Raw genomic sequence first — 22,957 nt, 5'->3', positions numbered from 1 at the left:
CAACGCATTAATCAATTCCCCCATTCATTTGCAACATGCCATGACTGATGATTGCAGAGAAGAACTAGCCACTTGGGGTGGTGAATGCTGCAATATCGTAGCAGTTGGTTGCACACTGGCTTAATATTCACCCAACAGCCATTTCTCATTTGTTAGAATATGTTAGGGTCACTGGTATGTTATTGATCGCCCTTATTGGGAAATGCATCACCACAGCATGACAAAACCATCTTCCACATCTTTCCAACTGGTTTCAATAATCCGTAGCTACAGCAAGTAGAGCAACCTGGCAGAATATGGTGCTATAGGCCTTATCATGCTCAGATCCTTGCACATGAACATTGCACATTGCACTGTTTATAAATGCCGGAGAGATTTCAACTCTGTTGTTGAATGGGTTTGTTGTAGGAGGAGTAATGGCATGGGGTGAGTAATGCTAAATCTGATCAGAACTGGGTGTGAAAAAACATCCTCAAATACAGACCAGCAAAGTTCCATTGTTTAAAAATATTTTTTTAAATCATAAAAATATAAGATCTTACAAGGTTATTTTGTCTTTGTGAGAACATTTACTATGTGTTTGTGGTAAAACTATCAATACGAGGACTGTGACATTTAAACAAATGCATGTAAACAAGTGCCACCTTGTTAGGGTTTTTATAAAGTACCTGCCAAACATTTGCTAAACATGCAGTCTGCTTTGATAAGGAATAATACTTCAGTCTCCTGTTGCTTGCCATCATGATGATTAACTAGACTTGAACAAGGTATGTGAGATGTGTACAAAGGCATGTCTTAAGCCTTTATCAGCACACTTGCTTCTTTTTCAGATGCAGCTTATGATGTCATTACTGTTGGAGCCCCTGCGGCCCATTTTCAGGGATTTAAAAATGGAGGTCTTCAGAGACTGCTAAGCAGATTTGAAGCAGAAAAAAAGAAGTGAGTAAATCAAATGTAACCTATTTTATTTGCATTACAAATGCAGTTATCATTTTAATGGTCTTTTGCTTAGAAAAGGTGTGCTTCTTTTCATCACAGATCTTCCTTTGTGCTTTTCTGCTTCATGTACATCCAGAATGTCTAGATATTATCTGAAACATTTTTCAGTTCATACTTTTAACCACTGAGAAATTGTAACGACAGAATAAGAGAGCAGCATATTTTCTAAATCATTAGAAATATCTTTGCAAGTACATAATGAACAATGGAGGACAAATGTGCCTTGGTTTGCTGCAATATTCTAAAGTTTCAAAATCAAAGGAATATGTCACTCAATGTAAAAACAATGACATCCCAGCAAACTGAGGTCTTTTGTTTATTAGACTGCTGTCCTAAGTCAGATTTACTTTGATTGTATTGTTGATGTCAACATAAAAGTATCTTTTGTATCAGTGCATCATCTGCTAACTATGCTAATTTTTCTATAAAATTGTCAATGTAATAATATTAGGTGCTATGCTTATATTTTGAATATATTGTATGTTTTGTTTTATTTACTGTGCTATATACACATTATTTTAACAGTTTGTAGGCATCCAACCCATGGTTACGGCTTTTTTGAATAACTGCTGAACATTGCTCATTAGATTTTGTCCTAATCCAGCAGACCCCCAAATGCTTTGATCTTTTTCCTGGTATTGTAAAGGTAATTTAGGATAAGGCAAAGCACATTATGACAGTTCCATCATTTAGCACTAGGACTGAGATCTGGGGGATTGTTCTTTTAACTGGGAAAGGAGATGAAAGTTGCTCACTTGATATTCTGGCCAGATAAATGTAAACTAGAGACTACTTTTTTCATATGATTACCTTAGTAATTCTACGTGACTTCTGCAATACCATTATAAAATTGCTATAAAAAGGCAATATTTTTACATATTGCAGTATTATGTATGTTGTATCTATTGGTCATTGATTCTTTTTCTTTTTTTGTTAATGGACAAGTACTACATCCTCAGTATTGTATAATCAATATTTATTAGTGCCTAAAGTTGACATATTGCTGGGCAATGAACTTTTCAATATGAGATCATTCATGTGGTGCAATAAAACCTTAAAGCCCATTTATCAGCCCAATGTGAGAAGGATGAACCTCAGTTATTGTGACTGCTGCATTCTTCATGTTCCAGGCCGTTTAGGGATTCAGAATAGGGGGCTCAGTCACTATCAGGAGGTCTTTCTTTGGGCCTTCCTATTTTTAACAAAATAGTCCCCAGCAGTACCGTTGACAGAAGATCTACAACAACCAAGACAGCCCCCACTGTTTCTAAAACTTCCCACCTGCACAACCATCACTTAAAAACGAAATGTTGATTACTTTTACTCCGAAGAGGAACATTGCTGCTATGCAAGTGTCAAAATGTGAAGCATAAGCAAATTACTGTTTTATTGTTTGGATATTTCTTGGAGTTTTCCAACAAGGAGGGGTAGTTTCTTTCAAGGCTGCTGCTATCATCATGAGAAAAATCATTCAGTGCTGCTGTTGTTATAACCTACATTATATTACAGATTCTTTCTGTAACATAACGAGCTTTTGAATTTCAGGTATATACAAATACACCTCATTGATATCTTGATCAAAGAGAATAACAAACCAGATAATACAAGTAGAAACAAAATATAAATTAGTATTTAAGGTATTTCAGACTCATGAAAGCAGTTATTGTTTCATAGTAAGGGAAGTGGCAATTTGGAGCAGGCTGCTACCTACAGTAGCTATGTCATTGAAGCTAATATCCTGGCTTCCTTCAAGAACTGTCTGAATTAGATCCTTGGAACAATGACCGACTAGCAGCCATGTGTAAGAAGGCAGATATTTTATTACAAGATCCTTAGATCAATAAGCTACTAGAAACCAAATGAATAAGATGGGGTGAACATCCTCAGCCCATCTGTAACCTTTGATATGCTCTTATTGATATATAGTATCACATTGTCAAATCAGGGGAAGGGCCAAAGTAAATCACATCTGCGAGTGAGTTACTGTACCACAAGAACCAGTGTGTTTAGATGCAGTGTATAAAACACGACAGTGGAAAGTGTAAAATTGACATTGGGACAAGGTTCTAGGCAGGTGAGAAACAGTCTGCGGTATGTCCAAGACACTTGACATGCTTTATGCCACTGTGTTTCACTTGTTTCAAATCTGATATAATAATGGCTCTTTTGAAGATTAGCAAGAGCTGCCCTGTGCCCTGAGAAAGCTACAAATAATGTCCTGCTGAGATAAGAAATGTCATGTTATCACGTGTTGTAGTAAGATAGACCCATTTTTAATAAGCGCACTTAATTACACAGTGATGTTCTGATGAGATGAAGAGAGAAAGTACAGTATACAGTACTTTAGACTGTTTGCATCCTACCAGGCATCACAGCTACACTCTTGAAATGAATATTTGAGATCAGCATGGTTTTCAAACAAAAACCTTAACTGATTGAGAGACTAAGGTGCCCCAAGCCCACTTATTTTAATGTCTGATTTCATGTTGTTTGGGATTTCTTTCTTACTCTTTGGGGTGTAACGTCCACGAGCCATAGTATACTCATCCGTATCGCAAAGTCCTTTTTCTGAACAAAAGGAGAACACTGACGTACTGTATATTTAAAGCTTTATTCAGACAAACACGTATTGCTGAGAGATATAAAAATGTCAAAAGGGTAGAATTAAGTGAGGAAAAAAACTCACATGCTTCTTTTTGGTATGCTGTGGTGCTGTAGCTGCTGGGAAACAGATTAAAGGTTTTATGTGCACAGCCAAGACTAACCTAAGGATATTTATTGAGGCCAAAATGAGTGTTAAAATTTTAGTGGTTTGAATGTTTCAAATGTTCTTGATAATGATGTTGCTGATGATAATAATAATAAGGAACAAGTAATAGGTTTATTCCATGCTGAAAAGAGAAGAAAGAAAACACAACATTTCGGCTGTGGAGCCTTCAATCATAATAATAATGTTTTATTTATGAGCACTGTTCTAGATATTCAAAGCACTATACTGTCACATATATAGCAGATTAAAAAAAATTGAAAGACAAAAAGGACAGCAAATTGACTTAGTATACCAGAATAAAACTAAATTACAATTACAACTTCAGGCTATTTATGAAAATATTGACAATCACAGAGTCTCTAAATAACTTGGGTACATGCATGCAGTTGATCCTGCCCCTGTCGGGATTTGAACCAAGTTACAGTAGTCACAGGCTCCAAGCACACACAGTGCCACTCTCAGGTAAAGGTTTATACTATGCTGAAAAGAAAAGAAACCCAACGTTTCAGCTGTGAGGCCTTCTTCAGGTGTGAAGGAGAGGGACACCGGCAGCTGATAAAACATGGGAGAACAAAAGACCGGGTGGCTGAGAGGAGGCAGGGAGCAGAGGAGAAGTATCGACACTCAAAAGGATGTGCAATACGCCCTCCTAAACACCAAATAAAACAATTCAAAGGTTTTGTTAAATCATTAGTCATTAGTTGGTCTTGTTCATTCCTTTTGCTTTTTAATCTTAATCAAAAGCTCATGGCTTACATATTGAGTAGGTTTATAAAAGATGAACACAGTTGAATTCACATAAAATTGGTCTGATTGATTGATAACCAACTGTGCACATCACTATTTACATGTGGTTGAATTATTCTGAGAATCTGTTCATTTTCATCTTGTAACTAGGGAAAGGTATCAACAGTAAAATTAGGTGATGTGTCACATTTTCTAGCCTTAATAAGGTTTAACGAGTCACGTTTATTACTAAACATTCATCAAAACCACTATATGAAAAAAGCACAAAAGCTATCCAATGTAAAGTTTTTTTAGATGATCCAAGCATTTTGCCATTTTATATAAGAAGGGAAGTGATTTGCAGCATGTCTCAGAGCAGGTTTTCATTCATTTCATTTTAGCTTGTGGTCATCTTAAAGAACAAGCTGAGATACTGAATCATTTAGAGCAAGAAGAGATAGGAAGGCTTGTGTCATTCTTATCTTTAAATTGTGACTGTAAGAACACTACAGAATTTGATGGTGACAAACAGGTTTTAGGGATGCCTTTATTCCCAGAGTCCAGGAGTTATTTCATTTGAAAGAGATATCTGCCCATGGCAAGGAATTTTATTGAAAAACAAAAGGAAGGATGGTGTCAGACCGTTTCACAGCTAATGTGTTTTTTCACAGCACAAAATCTGGGGACACAGACATTTACACACCATTGAATGCCTCAAGTGAGCCTGGGGAGCCTGTGTGTTTTTTTAAAACATGTTGGTAACTGATTTGGATGCAGTGAGTGTGAAACTGTGAATTGGTAGCAGATGGTTTAGATTAATATAGACTGGAATGCAACAGAACTGACTCTTAATGATAATGTTTTAAAACCGTACGAGATAGCAGATTCGGGAAAAGCCAGTGGCATGGGTCTGATTAAAATTCTGATCTACAGTAAAGATATTAATCCTTCAGTATAATGAATAAGTGAACATGTTATAACAGAAATAGAAAGGTTTTACAGGTTTTTTGAAAGCAATATGAATAACATGCTTGGGACAAACTGTGTTTAGGAGTGAAAGAGTTCAATCCCAGCAGATGATGAGGTGATTCTCAGCTGGTCACAGGATATGTTTATTATATTATTATGCTTTTTGATTAAGTGCTCATGTATGACAGACCATGATACATTTGAATGACTTGCATAAACACTAATCACCTGATTAGTGAATTGGCCACAGGTGATGAAGAGATGCAGTGTGCAGAACGTGATGATGGTGAAACAAGAAAGGAAAACGCAGAAATGAGCCATTATGACCTGCCTATCAAGAGAACCACATCTTTACATCTGTACTGTATGTTGCAGGCTCGACGAAGTAAGCATACTGTCAGTCTGAGGAGTTAGACATTACAGTCAATTACAGTCCATGAGTGTTAGGCTATGATCAAAAAGACCACATGTAACAATACTTTGCAAGGGTGTGGAGGCTCATCCTAATGTACCAACATAGCAGCATGGCAAAGCGCATCCTCATGCTGCTTGTGGAAAAACTGCTTTCTTACAGAGTGCGAGGATGACTCCCCTAGCTTCACAATCATTGAATAATGGTGAGAATGATCAGGCAAAAAAATGCCCAGGCAGAAAGAGAAAAAGCAGAGAATTACACAATTGTCTGTAACCTGGTGCTAAGTATGTGTCACAAATGTACTATACTTCCAAATCGTTGGCCAGCCATCCTTTTAAACTGTAACTTTAGACCTCCTGTTGATCACCTCTCTGTTCATGAGCATAATGATTTTAACTACGTTTGCCATGTCTGTTCCATAAAGTGTCAGCACACCTGCTACATTCCCTTATCGTTTTCCTAATAAACCTTGTACATTTGGTGCAGTTACAATGCTAAGTTACTTTTGATGGTTAGTGTATATAAATACATATTCAGGTGTTTAAATATGAGAACCTGTAGAGGTTAAATTCACACTGGAATATAAAAAGAAAGAAGAAAAACAGCCAAGTTCAGTGTTTCAGTTGAGGAACTTTCTTTGTGTGTAGGGGAAAGAAGGAAAGAGAAGGAATATGAGTGTAAGGAAAGCAAAATAAATAAAAGGTGTGAAATGGGGTCCAAAGAGATGGAAGTCTGGGAGCTGAATCCCAGGGGAGGTGAGGAAGACTGTAAATGAATGGAGAGATTTGGAATTTGGTTGATGATGAGAGCTGGGGGAATGTAGGTTAAGGACAATTTTGACTTCTGATATATTTCTGGTGTAAATCTTTGAATCCCCATTAAAGGACATTGACAGAAAGGTTTAATCAATGCAGAAAAAAATAAAATGAGGAACTGTCAACTAGGAAAGATCTTTGATTCTCAATGCCCTGACATTTTCCCTGAATGGTTCGAGTCTCAGAATCCAGGTCACACTCTGCCGGTTACACGGCCCAGATTTGATTTCACAGTGTCTGGAACACAGAGCCGTACTTGCATTCTCTGAGCATTAATTAATTAATTAATTAATTATCTGCTTATATAACAAATGTTTCTCTTCCCAAAGCTGAATTGCATGCAGTAACAATCTTATGTCCATTAAAAATATGAAGCAATAAAAATATAAACAATTTTCTGGAATAATTAATACTTTGTATGTGTGATATAATGGAGTTTGTAACAAAAGTTTGGGAGAGATGACAACAGCCAAGTTCAATCGGCTTCAGCTGTCGGTAATTCAGGATGTTAGCCCTCAGTCAAGCTCAATATATTTTTCAATATGCTTAATTCTTGGATGTTTTTATTCTTAATGAAATGGTGTTTATAACAAAAGTTCAGGAGGGATGACAACAGCCAAGTTCAATCAGCCTCAGCTGTCTGTCAGTGATTTGTAATCAGCCCTGATGTGATTATCTCACCTAAACATTATAAATACTACACTTAATCCCGCTTCCCTCTCTCACATACATCTCTTATATCCCCACTCCACCCCATCTCCACCTTTGGTCACTCCTCACTCCGCATGGGGGTCCTGGCCTCCTCATCCTATGGCCAGGAGGGTAGCCCTCAAATTTAAGACAAATTATTTATGAGTAAAACACTCAATAAGCCTTTCAATACACTTGCATGTTATGATTCCTAGTGTAGTATTTATTATATGAAATATGTGTGTGAAAATATTAATCTTTTTACCTACTTACTAAAAAGAATATCATATCACAATCTTGTGAGTACTACAGTGAATAACCAGCATTTGCACAGCTTGCTTAAATTGCTTCTGTGAAAGGTATCTATGAGTTTCTGGCTAATGGCAGATAATGGTTCCTTTGACAATTTGCATCTTTAGTTGTGATCACAAGCAGGCAGGGTTAGCCCCTACTTACTTTCATTTCATTTTCTAACTGTCGCTTCACTACCGTGGTTTCCTCATCATTCTGTTTTACAAAGATCTATCTGATCAGAGTTACAAATTATTAGGACTCCAATGCTAGACAAACTGAAGGACAAAAATAAATCCACTCTAAATAGCTCTCATTCTGTCTTTTACTTGTGATAACGCTGTTTCCCCGAGGATATGTTTCACATCCAGTCAGCTTTTTTATCATCATTAGGACTGTGGGAGAGCTACTTTTTCTATCAAGTTCAGTGCATGGTCACTTGACTGAAGCTGTTGGAGATTAAATGTGATTTATTAATTTTTTTATCTTGAGTTAAAACTAATTATATGGCACCTAAGCTTCCATGGCTTCTTTAAAGAAAAGTTGGAGAAGTTGGCTCGCGTGAAAATGAAGTTGGTCATTGTATTGTAAATCATATAATCAGCTTTGCAGGAATTCAAATAAAATTAAGGAAAACCCAATGCGTTTTGGTTATTTAATATTTTTTTCTGTCTGGCAAAAAGTGAATAGATCTTCCCCAACCTTTGTCAACTTTTGACTTGAAAGCAATTTGTTCATTACTGTAGCACCTTGCTTTATATTTTGGTCAAAAAGCAGTAAGTGGCAACTTTTAAATCTTTAGGAGTGTGTCTATACAGAATTTGACGTAAAGTTGATTGAAAAATGTACCAAAGTAATTGCTTGCCCGTATCTTCAGTTTCCCAGGACATGACAGTATTCACGGCTTTCCTCCCACAGCCCAAAGACTTTTTTTCTCTCAAAATAAACTTTATTCCTCAGCAGACATCTTACTAATAGTACACACTTATGCAAAGTCATGCAATCTCTACTGTATTACAACAGTTCTTAAAAAGGGTGATTGTCCTTTATCAGTCAGAGCAAGTGGATGCTGGGGCTGGATTTGCACAATAAAAAAGTCCCTCCAAGCCCTGCCACTTGCTGTTGTCCAGGCCTTTTCCCTGTCCTGGATCTGAACCTGCAGCCGTCCAGTCCTCCGCAGGATCTGAAAGGAACGGGTTTTTCATTCTTAGTCCCTGTACAGGGCCCACAGTCCCTTCCAGTGCTCCTTGGCCATTGAGAAGCCCCATTTGGTGACATTGCACTTCATCCTCCCTCTGAGGTTCGCAAGGATCCTCTCCTCTAGCTCCCTCGCACCCCACTCTGTGGTGTGCCGGTTGAATGTTCCTTGTGTTCCACAGTCCTTGTTTTGTTAGGGACACCAGCAGCCTAAGAGAGTGCTGTGTTTCTTTATCCAATCCAGTTGGTGCTAGCCCTAGTAGGATGTACTGGTAGCTGAGCACCACTGCCGCTCCCAGGAGCTGCATAGTGTTCTGCCCCACACCGCTTTGGTGAAGGGACAGCTCCAGAACATGTGCTCCTGTGTCTCCTCAACGAAACACGTGTGCTGGGGGCAATGCAGTTTCCTGGTGAGCAGGTGTCTGTAGAGGACCTCTCTGGTCGCCAGCCCCTGGAGCATGGCCATCCATTTGAGGTCCTTTAGCTTGTTGTTCAGTTCTTTTGGTTGTGTCCTTTCCCAGACTGGTCTGGTACCCACAGCCCAAAGATATACTGGTAGGTTAAGTGGCCCCTGGAACATTGGCTGTGGTGTGAATGTGTGTCTGTCTGTGTGTGCCCTGTGATCGGCCGGCGTCCCGTACAGGAGTCTCCCGCCTTGCACTTCTTGTTTACTGCGATAGGTATCAGCTCCCCTGTGACTCTGTATTGGATAAAGCAGTTAGAAATTGAATGGATGGATGACAGTCTTCATACTGTGTATAGTAATAAGAGTAAAGTACTTTATCTCATTATATCCCCCCTTTGCAATGAATTGTAGAGTTTGGAATTTTGATGATGTGCTGAATGCTTTCTGTTGTAGGCTCTGCCTTGCTGCTACTTTAGCTGTTAACAACTGTTGGTGAACTCAGCATTTTTTGTAGTGCTAAAAAAAGATATAAAACCAGGAAATTCAATATGATATTCATTTATCAAAACTGCACACAGAACTGTTACTGAGAGAGCAATAAAAACCCCATATTTCTATGTTCTTCTGATATTATGTGAGAACTCATTTACAGAGGGTAACTCTGCTGAGATCCATTATGTCACTGCAAGCGAGCCCTGGCTTTCTCACAGCTTTACGGATGGGCTGGGATGGGAGGCACAATCAGGTTAATCAATACCACAAGTCAGTGTCTGAAAAGCAATTCACACCCAGGGTCTTGGCTTCTAGCTCGGATTAATCTACATGGAAAAGTAGTTTCAGGAGTCCTTGGGTTTAATTTGTGTTTAATTGAACCCTGTGGGTATTTTCTGAACAAAAGACATTTAATATAATATAGCTTCTGTGAATCATTAAAGTGTTGGAGGATTTCAACAGGTTAGACAGACAGGGTAAGATAAATGGATGGCTAGGAAGGTGGATGGGTTGGATGAAGAGAGAGAATATTTATTATAAATAGTGTATATTTTAAGTACACGAAAAAGCTGTCTTAAGACATTTCTTGATCAACTGTCTTCCATTTAAAGATATGTGTCTGCTCCTGAGACAGGCAAAGAAAATGTAGTATTGCAGTACACCTCAGTGTATTCAGAAAGATTAAGTCAAGTGATTGAAACAACAGCTTGATTGGCATCATTGCTGCCTTGAAAAGGTCTCTTAACTGTTTTATAAGAAACGATTCTTCTTGAACCTGATTAAATCCGCCTGCTTTTTTTTTTGTTTGTTTCACTCTCCTTATGTTGACTGTCAGTCGAGGCCTGGAGATTTTATTATTTTTTTTCAGCATTAATTAGCTATGCACTTGAGACTGCCAGTTAATTAGACAGAGGCTTGTGAATCTCTTCTTCTCATTACTGTCATAACCAATTTTTACTGATAATTTATGAAAATCAAGGGAAATGTTACTGTTTGATGGTTTTGTTAATGCTAGTTAATAGATTCTGCTGAAGTTGTGGGATGGGTCATAGGACTTGTTTTGTGTCCACACTGTGGGGTATCTCACCCGCAGTCTTCCCTCTCCTTAAATCTCAGTATTCGCCAGCAACAAACTGAATTACTGTAATTGCACTGCAATCACTTTTCCTCCAGTTTTCTGTGGTTTGTAATTGCTTGGCACCCGATTTGATTCTAATGATAATGTGAATAAGGATCTTCTGCCCGCACTATTTAAAAACCTTGTAACCAGTTCAGTTTAAAATCTCTAGGTGTAAGTACCAGGTGGCTTAAAACCTTTACCTGGTACTAATAATACTCTATTTTTAGTATAAAAATATATGTTTTTGCTCTTAAATAAATCTTTCTACAGTATGTTTGTCATATATATTTGAATTCAACTGGAAAACAATTTATATCAAGTGCAGTTTATAATAAAATACAACCTATAACAAGGCCATATCAAGAGTGACTCTCCATCTCAATAAAAAATACTGATTTATTCATTAATGATTTCATTTATACTGTTTATTGTAAGTAAAATGTTCTGTATACTAGTGCTTTTAGATCAGTTGAAATCAGTTGATTTCCTGCTGAAGTGTGCTCTAAATACTTAAATTGATAGTTCATATTTCATCTACAGTATACAGTACCTCTCAAGTAATTCACCATGTACACTGTACTTTCTTTTACACCTGTTGATGGTATATTGTACTATTGTCCAGTAATTTAACAGTTGCAACTTTGTCATACAGTAAGTATGTCTGTGATGACGACTGTAGACTTGAATCTAAGCAGTATCTTGAGGAGGGGAAATTAGGCAAAGTATTGCCAGGATTAAGTTTGTTGATGAGTAAATTAGAAAATCCTGGAATAGGGACAGGACTGATTTTTACCAGTGACAAAGCACCTACTACAGGTGTTAATATCCAAAAGAAATGTTTTATGAGGTTGTTACTGTACATGAAAGTCCAGGAGCTTTCCGGGTTTGATGTTGTAACAAAACAATAAACAAAACAAGAGACTTAACAATACTAAAATAAAAGATTTCTTCATAATACAAAATGTCACTTGACACTCTTCAGCTTCTTTAACAGTTGCTAATATTACAAACTAAAAAAACACACCTGTTCTGTGGATGGGGGCACTGTCATCCTGAAAGACACCCCTCCTGCCAGGAGCAACAGGAGGTGAAGATGATCAAACTGGACCATTAAATAGTACTTCTAAAGGAATCAGTTCACCCCAGCTACTGTATGCTGGGAAAATGTGCCCCACACCATAACTGAACTACCAGAACCTTTTACTGTTGGAACCAAGCACAGTAATATTTTATTATAGTATATAGTGTTCTGTGAGATTTCTTTCAGTATTTAGCAGAATTTGGGGAAAAAGTGTCTCAATCTACACATTTCCTAATATCACGCATATATCATTGTACATTTGAAATGGTTACCTACTGTGGAAGGGTTCACAAAACTGCATAGTAAGGACTGGTTTTCATATCTATTTTTTTTTCGAGTCTGGTTTTTACTTAGCATCAGACATCAATATATGGTGATTCTCAGGAGAGCTAATTAGAGATGCATTATGTCGTTTTTTATGAGATAGTTAAAAATATTAAGGATTTTTTGTGGTCTTCATAGAAATTGACATTGTATGTACTTTCTGCATTTTTTAAAACAGTTTCTAAAGATAGGTTTGACACATACAGTGGTGTGAAAAAGTGTTTGCCCCCTTCCTGATTTCTTATTTTTTTGCATGTTTGTCACACTGAAATGTTTCAGATCATCAAACAAATTGAAATATTAGACAAAGATAACACAAGTAAACACAAAATGCAGTTTTAAAATGAAGGTTTTTATTATTAAGGGAAAAAAAAATCCAAACCTACATGGCCCTGTGTGAAAAAGTGATTGCCCCCCCTGTTAAAACATAAATCAACTGTGGTTTATCACATCTTTGGAAAGCTGAGTTCAATTTCTCTAGCCACACCCAAGCGTGATTACTGCCACACCTGTTCTCAATCAAGAAATCACTTAAATAGGACCTGCCTGACAAAGTGAAGTAGACCAAAAGATCCTCAAAAGCTAGACATCATGCTGCGATCCAAAGAAATTCAGGAACAAATGAGAAACAGAGTAATTGAGATTTATCAGTCTGAAAAAGGTTATAAAGCCATTTCTAAAGCTTTGGGACTCCAGAGAACCACAGTGAGAGCCATTATCCACAAATGGCAAAAACATGGAACAGTGGTGAACCTTCCCAGGAGTGGCCGGCCGACCAAAATAACCCCAAGAGCGCAGCGACGACTCATCCAAGAGGTCAGAAAAAACCCCACAACAACATCCAAAGAACTGCAGGCTTCACTTGCCTCAGTTAAGGTCAGTGTTCATGACTCCACCATAAGAAAGAGACTGGGCAAAAATGGCCTGCATGGCAGAGTTCCAAGACGAAAACCACTGCTGAGCAAAAAGAACATAAAGACTCGTCTCAGTTTTGCCAGAAAGCATCGTGATGATCCCCAAGACTTTTGGGAAAATACTCTGTGGACTGACGAGACAAAAGTTGAACTTTTTGGAAGGTGTGTGTCCCTGGCGTAAAAGTAACACAGCATTTCAGAAAAGGAACATCATACCAACAGTAAAATATGGTGGTGGTAGTGTGATGGTCTGGGGCTGTTTTGCTGCTTCAGGACCTGGAAGACTTGCTGTGGTAAATGGAACCATGAATTCTGCTGTCTACCAAAAAATCCTGAAGGAGAATGTCCGGCCATCTGTTCGAGACCTCAAGCTGAAGCGCACTTGGGTTCTGCAGCAGGACAATGATCCAAAACACACCAACAAGTCCACCTCTGAATGGCTTAAGAAAAACAAAATGAAGACTTTGGAGTGGCCTAGTCAAAGTCCTGACCTGAATCCGATTGAGATGTTGTGGCATGACCTTAAAAAAGCGGTTAAGGCTCGAAAACCCTCCAATGTGGCTGAATTACAACACTTCTGCAAAGATGAGTGGGCCAAAATTCCTCCACAGAGCTGTAAAAGACTCATTGCCAGTTATCGCAAACGCTTGATTGCAGTTGTTGCTGCTAAGGGTGGCCCAACCAGTTATTAGGTTTAGGGGGCAATCACTTTTTCACACAGGGCCATATAGGTTTGGATTTTTTTTTCCCTTAATAATAAAAACCTTCAATTAGAAACTGCATTTTGTGTTTACTTGTGTTATCTTTGTCTAATATTTCAATTTGTTTGATGATCTGAAACATTTCAGTGTGACAAACATGCAAAAAAATAAGAAATCAGGAAGGGGGCAAACACTTTTTCACACCACTGTATATTACATAATTGCAGATTTTATTCCAGTTGAAGGCTTCCAGGTGTTTTATTTCTCCTGTGTTTTCAGTAATTCATGTCAAGATATCAGTCATGTCAAGTCTGGTAATGACTTCAAAACTCTTTTTAGTATGGTCTGTTTTTGCTTTTATGTGTTACTGGTATAAGAAGATTTGCTTCTGTACTGACAAGCTTAGTTTTAGCCATTTGCCTTAAAAAGACAGGAGGAAACTGGCTAAGATTATAATTTTGGTCATGAATTCATAGATAACGCAATGGTCAAAAGAGGTAAACTAGCCAGACAATGTCCCTAAACTCAGTTCTACTGAATTTTATTTCCTTTTTCTTCATTGTTAAACCACATCAGACACCAACATTACATCAATAAGGCTCCCACAATCCAAAAGTTAAAAACAGCAAGAAGAAAACAATACAGAACAGAAGAACAACCTCTCAGAGGTTCCATGTAACAGTAAGATTTCACAAATTCAGCACACATTTGGTGTTGTTTAGTGATAAAATAATTTTGAGGCTGACATTGTGAATGTGTAGTCACTTTTCTATTACTGGTATGAATGAAAATGTGGTTACTGAAAACTAATATTCTTGATCACTTACAGTAAGATCTTATGCCCTGAACCCATTTTTCTCACCCTTTGACAGTTACACATAGGATAACGCACTGTATGTTAATTTGAATGAGCACAAAGACAAATTAAAAACATTTATTTTATAGCTGTTCTTGGTTGCCCTCTTCCACGCCTACATTACCAATTAAGGACTACAGTAGATTACACTAAATGATTAGGTGTTGTTTTGGAGATTGCAAGGAAGTGAAAGTGTGTGCATAAAAAACTCAAATATCTTTCCTGTGGGTTATTTGCAGAAATTGTTAAGTCAATGCAAGATCAGTATTCCAACTCAATAAAGAAGAAATAAAAGTAGACCTTTGTCAACCCTTCTAGATTGTGCTGTAGTTATGTTGACATTCTGAGACTCAAAATTCATTCAACCCTAGAAATCTGTCATGTAGTGGATATAAACCTTCTTTTTATGCATATTAACATGAGAAATGCATACAAAGTGGCAGGTTTAGCTCAGGAAAAGAACACAAAATAGAAGCCGAAAATATATTTTTTCTAAGTACCTTGTAAGTCATGTAAAATTGTTTTCGTCTTATTTAAAATTCAAGTCAACATAAACCGTGTGTATAAGCCACACTTTGTATAACTAATGAATATTTACAATGAATGTTTTTTTTTCTTTCACGGTAGGGCCAGGCAAGCTGTCCTGGAAAATATTGTCCTTATCAAAATATTTTTGGGTGGTTTTCTCACTCTAAACTTACTAAGAGTTCTATAGGATGGATTGTGGTTGATCAGCTTATTCTTAATACTGGTGCTTGGAGAAAGAAACCCTTTATGTTCACAAATGTTGGTTGGAATGAAATGTGTATTTGTTCTGTGAGCCTTAAGCACTGTCGGGCTCTGTGTTATTCACAGGCTCACCTCAGTGTTTTTCCTGAAATTGCAGCTTCAGCACAACATACCAGTGCATCTACTATTCTCCAGAAAACACAGCCAAGGCCAAGGAAGTCCTCACTAGCATCAGCCTCCTGCAGCCTCTCATATCCAGCCGCGCAGACCAGTTGCTGCAGGCAGCCCAGCAACACTGTACCAGCTCCCTAAAGGAGGCTTTGAAGACACTCTCAGACAAAGTAAGAAAAGCATTATCTTCATTGTTCTTTACTCTTATGCCAGCCAAGCTCTACAAAGCAGAAAATGGGGCAAAAGATTTGCCAAATGCCACCACTTTTAAATGCCTCATGTTACTACCCTTGAAGCTATCACATAAAGTGTAATAATACTATTTGGAGATTAAGTCATAAAAAACTGTCAAAGGAAATATATTTTTAGATACTTTTTCTACTTCCTGCGCACCCAGCACTCAGCATTTGTCTACATTAGATATCATCTTCAATTTGTTAGTCCAAGGTTTGGAATTTAATCTAAACTTTATTGAAATGTATATGGTCATTGGTAAGTCTGGGCCATTGGTAAAGTATAACAGACAACTGGTTCTGCCTGTGGTACCCAGCTGATTACATTACCTCCTTATGTGTACTCTCTGTTTTCTCTTCATTAACCTGTTCACATTCCAAAGACATGCATTTCAATAAATGTCTGCCTTCTGCAATATGAGAATTCACCTTTTATGAGGAACTTTGTCAAGGGCTTTCTGAAAATCTAAATATACTATGGTATACTGCACACTCTGTGTATATACTGTATACAGTATCATATGCTTGTTCAAAGAACTCTTAACAAGTTATTTAAGCAGACCTGTCTTTTCTAAATCCATGTTGATTATCCCTAGAAGAAAACTAGAGGAATATAGGTATTCCTCTAGTTTAGTTCTTATTGTAGTGTTTATTATTACCTCTGTAACTTTAAATCTATAAGAATTAATGTTAACTTATTGATTGATATGCCAATATCAGGTTCAGTTTTCTCACCCTTTTAGCCTACATTAGCCATTTTGCACTCCATAGGTATCAACCCTGTTTTGAGTGACTGTTTGATGAGTTTTGTCTAAAGGCTCTTTTCTTTAATTACAATTGGTACAATACTATCAAGCTCTGGAAATTTGTTTAACTAAGTGATTCTGATGCCTGTAACACTTAGGCCTCATCTATGCTTATGATGATTAATATAGCACTTTGTCTTTTCTCAGCCTGAGGCGTGCTGTTAATTTTGTACACAGTAAAAAACCCAGTGAAATGTTCGGTACAGTAAATCCACTGTTTCCTGTTCATCATCTAAAATTTTCCCATTTCTCTGTGACATTTTACCTCATTTTTTTCTGAAAATTGGTTGTAGTACTGAGAGAAAACTCTCTTCTGTTATGAGCTCCACTGCAATATTTATCTACTGTACATCTCTTTCTTTCTTGAAATTTTCTGGTATACTTTTAACCTGTACATCTGCAGCCACATGTTTATATAAAGCACCCTTTTACAATAGAAAGGTACAGATAAACGTAAGGTGTGTTGTAGTTTTTTCTTATTCACAGCATAAAAAATTGTATATATTTCACATTGGTAGGCAGGTTTTGCATTGTCACATTCATCTCATCATTTCTGCACTTTCTATATGTATAGATCATCTGTAGATAGTGAATGATGTATGTTGTACTTTACTAATGGAGTCAGTTCTGTAGAAAAAAGAAACATGGCATCACAAGAGAAGGGCTGTAAAGTATTTTAATTTCAAATAAAGTAGACCTACTGTATGCTGGTTTATTCTCCACTAGGATTTGAAAAATGTCTTATGTTAAGATTCTTAGCTTTCTATGTTTTAAGGAAGCGTTTAAATTTTAAAAAAGCCATTGTTTGTCCGCCAGACAATATTTATTATCATTTGCTTTTCCATGAACAGAAAAAAACAGAAATAAAGCACAGGATTGAATCCGAAACAAAAGCCTGTCTGTTTCTGAAACTTTGTGGACAGAGTCATTCCAGTGAGGTGACATATACAGTAAGCAGGGGAAACTCTGTGTGCCAAGCCCTGTCTTGGTTGGCCATTTTTATAAACTCAGCATTCAAATACATTTCTGAAACTGGGCTAAAGTTCAGATAATCCAATTAATCAGTTCATTAGAGGAACAAATATAGCAGAACTGGACCATAAGGGCTGGTTTTGCCTTTATCTGTCTTAAACTGTACTTTACTGTTAAACTTTATTCGTTTTCCGTTAACATCCGTGATTCATCTCAGCTGTTTTAGTTTGGGAAGCACTATAAATAAGACTGTACTTTTCCGCTCAATGGGCAATTCTGTTAAAGCCAGCAATAAAAAAGACCAAAACTTCAAAGCAACAGACCGCATGGTGAACTAGTTTATTATGGACAAAAAGTAAACTGAGTTATTGTTTTACTCACCTTAGTTTTTTCTTTTTGGCTTCATGAGCTGTATTGAATAAATTGTTAAAGGCCAGTACTAAGATTATGGTCTCTGGTTTAAAGTTTTTGATCTGCAGGCTAATGCAATTGTGCTTCAACCCAATAGAAGTAAAATAATTGAATTCATGGAGAAGTGTTTTTGCTTGAGGCTCTTCTTTTTTTGGTTCAGGCCTAAATGACCTGAAATTATTTTTCTTTATCTAGGAATGGTTGTAATACGAAAATTAAAATAAAACACTTCCACTTCAGAATCATGAAATCAACCTGATTAATTTAAAGGGTGGCCTTCACATTATTAATGGGGCCTACTTTAATTAGGCCAACTGCCACTTCAGCGTCAGTCAAAACAAAGAGTTTTCTGTTGTTTATTCGAAAAGGAAAGGAAGGAAAAGTAAGATGAAAAAGTCTTGTGGTCGAAGCATCAGGAACTGAAACTTTGCACAAGCAGATCCAAGTGCAAAGATAAATTATTTCTTTTTGTAGGCAAATATCATTATGTTTGTTTCAAATTGCCTACACTCTTGTTCTCATAGCTAAAACTGACTGCCATAACTAGGCCTGTCATCTCCATCTTGTTGGCATGACCCTTTTCCCCTGCTGCTGCCCTCAGACTCCCCACTGTCACATGACTCTTTCTGAAGAGCCAAAAGCACCTTTAGAAGACCTCACTACAGCTGCTCTTCTGTTGACACTACGCTGGACAGCAGCAATTAAAATCTACCACAAGCCTTTCAAGCAATAGGGGAAATCATCAGCCACAGCTCACAGCTGATGAGGGAGGCTAAACAGACAATATGGCGACGAAGGACAGAGCTTTATAGTGTGGCAGGTCCAAGGTTGTTTTTTCTGCTCTGTGTCCTGCTGGGAGTCTTTATGAAATTTTGAAGTCCAACATGAAAAAAATGTTGCCCGGAGCTAAAAAAGGTTGCTTTTGTAGAACTAGGGCTGTCTTACACAGAGAGCAAGGGTGAGCTGGGGTGAGATTTACCCCTGGGGGCAGCCTCTCAACACAGTTAGGGCAGCCCCAGGGGCAGTTTACCCCTGTACACATGACCAAGGTGACCAATAAGAGAAGAGAGTGTGGAAGGATTGCTCTTCTATTGCTCCTAAATATGTTATCAATTTTTTATGTCTTTTTACAACAGTAGCCTAATATGATTATGCATTACAGAAACCTGTTATGATTTCAGAGAAGATTCAGTGTAACAGACTGAAAGTTGACCAAATATAGCAGTCAAACATCATGAATGTGTGAAGACTGCTGTGATAATTCTGGTCTGTTTGTCTAAAACAAGACCTATTATTTATAGACTAGTGTGGAATAATTGAGCCGTGTCTTTTTGTTGAACTTTCAACAGGGATTATTAAAGAGGGCTGGACAGTTCCTATAAAGTACTATTCATTGCTTTGTTAAATGACATTGGAAATTGTCATGAATAATAAATGGACTGAAAATTTTTATGAGGAAGATCAGCCTGCAAGTTTAAATCGGTTGATTATGATGACTTTGCTGTGTCCCCCACTTGGGCTTTTTTCTTCTCATTTTTTGTGTCATGTACAGTAGTTTTCATTTTGAGCTCAGAGTGGATGCCAGCCATCTAACTTGAATACATTTCAGTAAATTTAAGATACTAAAGCCCAGAATTATTCCAGGCAGGGCATTTTGCCATTATTCATGCCTGGAAAGGTCAATACAGAAAGTTATATATTTTTATTTGAAAAAAAAATAACATATGAATAATTCCCTGACTTTATTTTGATGAACAACCTTCCAGTTAGCTTGGCAGTCTAACAAATTTAGTCAATCAAGCTTCGTTATTAAAGTACAATTTTAAGAGGATACAAAGAGATTTTGTTTCATTTTATTTTATGGAGATTAGGTTAAGAAGAATCCTGCTTTGTTACTGCGATATCCATACTATTACCCTTGAGAGCCCTTCTGAGCTTCTAAGCGCTGAACCCTTATGAGGACTATAAATACATCTTCAGACTTACAAATCAAAGGTTTTTCTCTGCTGCAGAGATAGCACGCCAAGGACTAATTTAATTGTTTGTTGTAACAGCTTGTTTGATTAAGTGCCTCCTTGTTCACAGACGGAGCAGTTTGTGCACGCTCTCAAAGACGAGCTGGTGAAGAACGCGCTGCTCGCGCTCTACACTGCCCGCCCTGGCTACGTCAATAAGAGACACTCCGCGGTTTGCAACAACGTGGATGGCAGCGAAAGCCCGCCCAAGCAGGATCGCCCACCTCCGCTGAAGCGGCAGGATTCAATCCCGCACCACTCAGAATACGACGAGGAAGAGTGGGCAAGTGCCGTTTGCCGTCTCTCTCTCTGCGCTTTTTCAGAGAAAGCAGAAAATGACTTCCATTTCACCTCATTTAACCGGCTTGGTTAGACACAATTTAGAGGATCTCAGGGCTTGTCAAAAAATGATTGCTAGTGTCTGTCAGAGCAAAAGGTGATAGTGCATTACTGGCAATTACCTCACTCAAATAGAACATCTACACCTCTCAAGGACTCCAGATACCAGTGGATTAGCACTTACGAAAAGAAGATAACCTACAATCAATGAGAAAGGAGTCAGGCTTCAATGTAGTTTGTCAGTGGATTTAAAAATGCGGTAGGGTAAAAATAAAGAATGTGTACAGAAAACATTTCTCCTTGCACTCCCAACAACAGCAACAATAACATCTATTATTATTATTATTATTATTATTATTATTATTATTATTATTGTTGTTGTTGTTGTTATTATTGCAATGGGCTACTGTCCCATTCAGGGTGTATCCCACCTCACACATGTTGCTCACCAGGATAGATTCTGACTCTGCTTCAGTCCTGATTTGGATACAGAGGTTCGAAAATGGATGGTTGGTAGATTATTATTAATTAAAATAAAAAAGGACCAAAATGTTACTGTGTAAGCCTTTAGGATATGGTTTTGTTTAAGTCTTAAGCATTATGAGCGAACTGATAAAAGGCATTTTTTAAAATAGTATTGTAATTTTATTTTAATTTCATTAAATTTTATTTAAATCATTAGATTTTATCCTTGGTTTATCATTTGATTTTCTAAGCTGTGTGTTTTTTAGAAGCGGAGACTTTGATTTCACTGTGTACATGGGGGTTTCAGTTATTTGGTATTTTGCTTAAGTACAGTAGCCAAATTTCTTGCAGGACCTGAGTTCAGTCCTTTGCTTCTGTTGCTGTTGTTGTTTCTGTGCTGATTGTGGATCTCTGGGTGTGACTGTCTTCCAGGACAGGGTGTGGGTAAACGTTGCCAAAAGCCTGAACTGCATAATTGCCATGGTGGACAGGTTGCAGGAGCATGAGAACAACAACCAGGATGCAACAGCAGAGCCGTCACTAGCAGACGTCATCACGTCACACACCACTGGTAGGAGGAGCTCTGCTGCGGGTTTGTGTTGTCGTGCTTTGTGTAATGATCTGATTCTGTGGAATTGATAGATGGATGGTAGGTGAATTGATGGAGGGATGGGTGGACTGATGGGTGAATTGGTGGATGGAGGGATGGGTGAATTGGTGGATGGAGGGATGGGTTGAGGGATGGGTGAATTGGTGGATGGAGGGATGGGTGAGTGATGGGTGAATTGGTGGATGGAGGGATGGTTGAGTGATGGGTGAATTGGTGGATGGAGGGATGGTTGAGTGATGGGTGAATTGGTGGATGGAGGGATGGTTGAGGGATGGGTGAATTGGTGGATGGAGGGATGGTTGAGGAATGGGTGAATTGGTGGATAGAGGGATGGTTGAGGAATGGTTGAATTGGTAAATGGAGGGATGGTTGAGTGATGGGTGAATTGGTGGATGGAGGGATGGGTGAATTGGTCAATGGATAGGTTGGTTGATTAGTGGGAGGTTGGATGGCTGGATAGACAAAAAGGGGATAGGTGGGTGGATGAATTGTTTGACTAACTGACTGTTTAATTAACTCCTGTATGGGTTTGTATGAAATATATGTATTTCTTCTAGCAAATATGTACGTCTAGCAAATCCACTAGTTAACATTATCAACAGGTAAGTAAACTAGGCCTATATTTAGGCGTATGTGCTGAAAAAATGAATTTGTTTCCTTCTCACTGTTGGATTTATTTGAATTATGGCTGAAATCTATTAGAAGTAAATGTTTGTTTTTTGAGATGTTTCAATAAAAATAACTTTGCAACTTCAATCAGGTGTACTAATGTCATTGCAGGAGGAGGACTTTTTTTATGTAACAGGTATTGTCAGGTAAAAAGTGAGACTGAACTGTTTGGTTGTATTGATTAAATGTTCATTTATAATTTTAGCAGAAATATGTTATTTTGGGATATTTTTAAAAGTAAGATAACATATTATCTCTTTAGGAAACATGCTAGTTCAGAACTGAAAATGTGAAATAGCAAATTCCATGTATGCAGTTAATGTTATTGAGTTGGGAACATATTTTAAACAAATAAATCTTGGGTTCATTAATTTAGACCACAGTCAGCGCTTTCCTAGCAGGCAGTTTCTATGAAGTGATGGCTTTGCATGAAAACTTGGTCTCAGCTAAAAAGACCCCTCTACACATGACAGCATTCTGATTAAAATGGGTAAAGCAAAAAGCCAGAAATAATGCAGAGACTGAAAACAATGTATGAATAAGTCTTTATCTAACACTTATATGAAGCACTCTACTACAATAATGGAAATTCATTTTACATTTGGACTAGTAGTGAAAGTTTCAGAATGTAGGGTTTTTAGAGGGAATGATCATTGTTTTCATTTAAAAATATTTTTAAAACTTTTTCTGATGACATATGAGGATCCAGGTGGATTTTATTTTTTCTTTCTGCTTTATTTCACTGTGTGGAAGTAGCTTGTTAACTTGGCT

General features: G+C 37.6%; 1 protein-coding gene across 1 annotated transcript in view; it reads left to right on the top strand.

Annotated features, from left to right (window-relative positions):
* The window catches only part of inpp4b (inositol polyphosphate-4-phosphatase type II B), a 407,152-nt gene that overhangs the window by 356,187 nt on the left and 28,008 nt on the right, over positions 1-22,957 (top strand). The window contains exons 15-18 of the mRNA XM_088920878.1: positions 831-939; positions 15,653-15,836; positions 20,174-20,386; positions 21,340-21,478. Coding sequence (XP_088777004.1) covers positions 831-939; positions 15,653-15,836; positions 20,174-20,386; positions 21,340-21,478 — 645 coding nt within the window. The remainder of the gene's footprint in view (positions 1-830; positions 940-15,652; positions 15,837-20,173; positions 20,387-21,339; positions 21,479-22,957) is intronic.

The sequence above is a fragment of the Atractosteus spatula genome, chromosome 1 (assembly GCF_055471065.1).
Source record: "Atractosteus spatula isolate fAtrSpa1 chromosome 1, fAtrSpa1.hap1, whole genome shotgun sequence".
In the NCBI taxonomy this organism is placed as follows: Eukaryota; Metazoa; Chordata; class Actinopteri; order Semionotiformes; family Lepisosteidae; genus Atractosteus; species Atractosteus spatula.
Note: the sequence above shows the minus strand (reverse complement) of the source record. Positions and strands in the feature narration are given on the sequence as shown.